Genomic DNA, 2,671 nt, shown 5'->3' on the forward strand with positions numbered 1-2,671 from the left:
TAATGGGAAAACGTATGAAATGTAGAAGGTGTTAAAGAGGATATCGACATGTTTTTTGTTTCAAAGCCAAGTGATTTCTTTAATCAGAGCATTAACAACCTGATTGTAGGATGGAAAAGCATCATCGATAAGAATGGAGACTATTTCATTTTAATAAATGTTTTGTTTGATATATAAGTTGTTCGGGTTTTTTCGTTTAAAAAAAGCGACATTAATTTCTTGACGATCTAATATTTGGTTACATTCTGATAGGTTATTCTGTACAAGTCAGGTTTTGGTAAGATAATCTGTATTCCGTATTATGATTATTAAAATTTCAATAGTCAGGGAAGTTTTAGTTAGTTTATCATTTATTTGCCAGATATTTGGTCAAAGTTTAAAAGGCAGTATTTCTTCAGTTTATTGTTTCTGATTGTAACTGTGTATCCATTTTATATATATACATATATATGTGTGTGTGTGTGTGTGTGTGTATATTGCTCAATATGCTATATGTTTAAGAATAAAAAAGTTCATATATATCATGTTAAGCTACGTTTTCACCAACTTGCTTTGTGTTACGTAACTTTCACCATATGTAATCTTTAAGGCATTTCAAAATGAGATGGACATCTCACTCAGACAAATCTTGATGATATTCTTCAGCCTAAAACTGTGTTCATCCTTATATCAAAATTACTTAATTTTGTCCAACCTAATATTAATGTTTATAAACTTTAATATTAAGTTACAATGTTTTTCTCAGCAAAAAAAGTACTTACACTAGGCAAAAGTTTTCGTATAAAATAATATAAAGTTCCATTAAGTGACTATAGTATTGTTTGTTTGTTTGGAATTAAGCACAAAGCTAAACAATGGGCTATCTGTGCTCTGCCCACCACGGGTATCGAAACTCGGATTCTAGCGTTGTAATTCAGCAGACATACCGTTATGCCACTGGGGGGCTATATTATTGACTAAGTCGAGCTGGTGAAGGTTTTTAAAACTGTAAAGATGATTAAGTCATCTTCAACTTTAGGCACTTCAATTAAAAGTAAAAACAATAAAAAACTATTTTCAAAAACGGTTTTATTTCATAAACTCTTGTATTAAACTGATGAAAGAAATAGGACGCTTTAGAAAATCATTTTATTTCTTTCATATGCCGCCTAGCTTAACCTTTTCGAATTTCCTGAACGAACTAATATCTAAATATATACAGGGTGAACCGAAGCGAGACTCCAAATATAGAAAAACGAAACTAAAAGTAACACAATAAACGTTTCTTCATGATTAAACTGTACTTATACGATCAATGAATCAGTTTATACATCAATGTTTCAGATGTATCATCTACCGTCAACAATGCGTATGTGACATTTATCGACAACTAATATATAACACAATTAGTATCCTTAGCATCTTTATTGGAAAGATCGCTAAGGCCCACCATGTATATATTCATTACACTCAAGGCCCACCATGTATATATTCATTACACTAACTAAATCTACATTTCCAAGAAAGATATTTTAAATTATCGTTAGAGAAACAGTCTCCATTCATTTTTTTTTCATGTTTTGATTAATTATGAAACCGTGAATGTGTTGGAGCTCGATCATCGACAAAGACGTAAAGTCATTTATTGATAATCAAATGTAATATACATTTTATGAAATAATTATTCAATTCTGGATTTATAAGTAATACGGGAAAAAGGAAATATAATCAGTTTTAAACAATATAACTATGATGTAAGTAATTTTATAATGTTATTCTTGAGTACAGCTCAAATTACCCAATGTTTTATATTTCCAGTATATGACTGTCAAGTTAAATTCTGACAACGAAACTGACCCAACCAGTTCTGTTGTGGATTCTGAGAAAACTTCGTCTAGCTTTATCAGAGTAATGGATGGAAAATATGACCTTGAACTTGATAATAAAGCAAGTGGCGCAACCCCATCTGATTCTTTCGAAAGTGATGACGAGTTTAACTTACCAATCTCGCTCGGTTTGTTTTTCCTCGTTATTTATATCATGATTGGAGCGTTCATCTTCACCTTATGGGAGGATTGGAGCTTTGTTGAAGCTTTCTATTTTGTTTTCATTTCCATGAGCACCATTGGTTTCGGTGACTACATTCCTGAACATCCCATCTATATGATAGCTACCTTCATCTACCTGCTCTTTGGTTTGGCCCTCACATCAATGTGCATCAATGTTGTGCAAGAGAAACTATCAGCTACTTTCGAAAAAGCTAAGATCAGAATCGGAACCACAATGGGTCTGGACGCGCACAGTCTCCTCCAAGATCGTCTAGCTCCGAAAGTTGCTAAACTGGAAATAGCAGAAGTACACGGTAGACGAAGGTGGAAGGAAGAAATATCCGATGAGACAGAAAATATAGACAAAAATACGAGAAATGAGATAGAATATAATATCAAAGAGACGACGTGGTGATAAAATGAATTATTTCTTTAGATTAGATTGTAGTGGTAGATGCAGCATAATCTTAAGAATAGAAGAAGAATCCCGGAAGTGAGGCGTGGGATGAAAGTTTTCGCTCAATATAAAATGGGAGGAACTGCATAGTGAAGCCACATTTAGCTATTACTGCCAGATTTTTTATTATTCTCTTGTGATTTTCTCGCTGGTGTTGAAAGAGAAAAACAAATGCAGCTCTTAAAAT

At 32.8% G+C, this 2,671-nt stretch overlaps 2 protein-coding genes across 2 annotated transcripts in view; one reads left to right on the forward strand and one right to left on the reverse strand.

The window, feature by feature from the left end:
* Positions 1-2,478, forward strand: part of LOC106467588 (TWiK family of potassium channels protein 18-like) — a 29,538-nt gene extending 27,060 nt beyond the window's left edge. The window contains exon 3 of the mRNA XM_013927948.2: positions 1,798-2,478. Within this exon, the coding sequence (XP_013783402.1) occupies positions 1,798-2,442 (645 nt within the window). The 3' untranslated portion in view covers positions 2,443-2,478. The remainder of the gene's footprint in view (positions 1-1,797) is intronic.
* Positions 2,479-2,494: 16 nt separating this feature from the next.
* LOC106467589 (calsenilin-like) overlaps positions 2,495-2,671 on the reverse strand; it is a 27,987-nt gene continuing 27,810 nt past the window's right edge. Inside the window, exon 7 of the mRNA XM_013927949.2 lies at positions 2,495-2,632. Within this exon, the coding sequence (XP_013783403.1) occupies positions 2,495-2,632 (138 nt within the window). The remainder of the gene's footprint in view (positions 2,633-2,671) is intronic.

The sequence above is a fragment of the Limulus polyphemus genome, unplaced genomic scaffold (genome assembly GCF_000517525.1).
Source record: "Limulus polyphemus unplaced genomic scaffold, Limulus_polyphemus-2.1.2 Scaffold2673, whole genome shotgun sequence".
NCBI classification, from domain to species: Eukaryota; Metazoa; Arthropoda; class Merostomata; order Xiphosura; family Limulidae; genus Limulus; species Limulus polyphemus.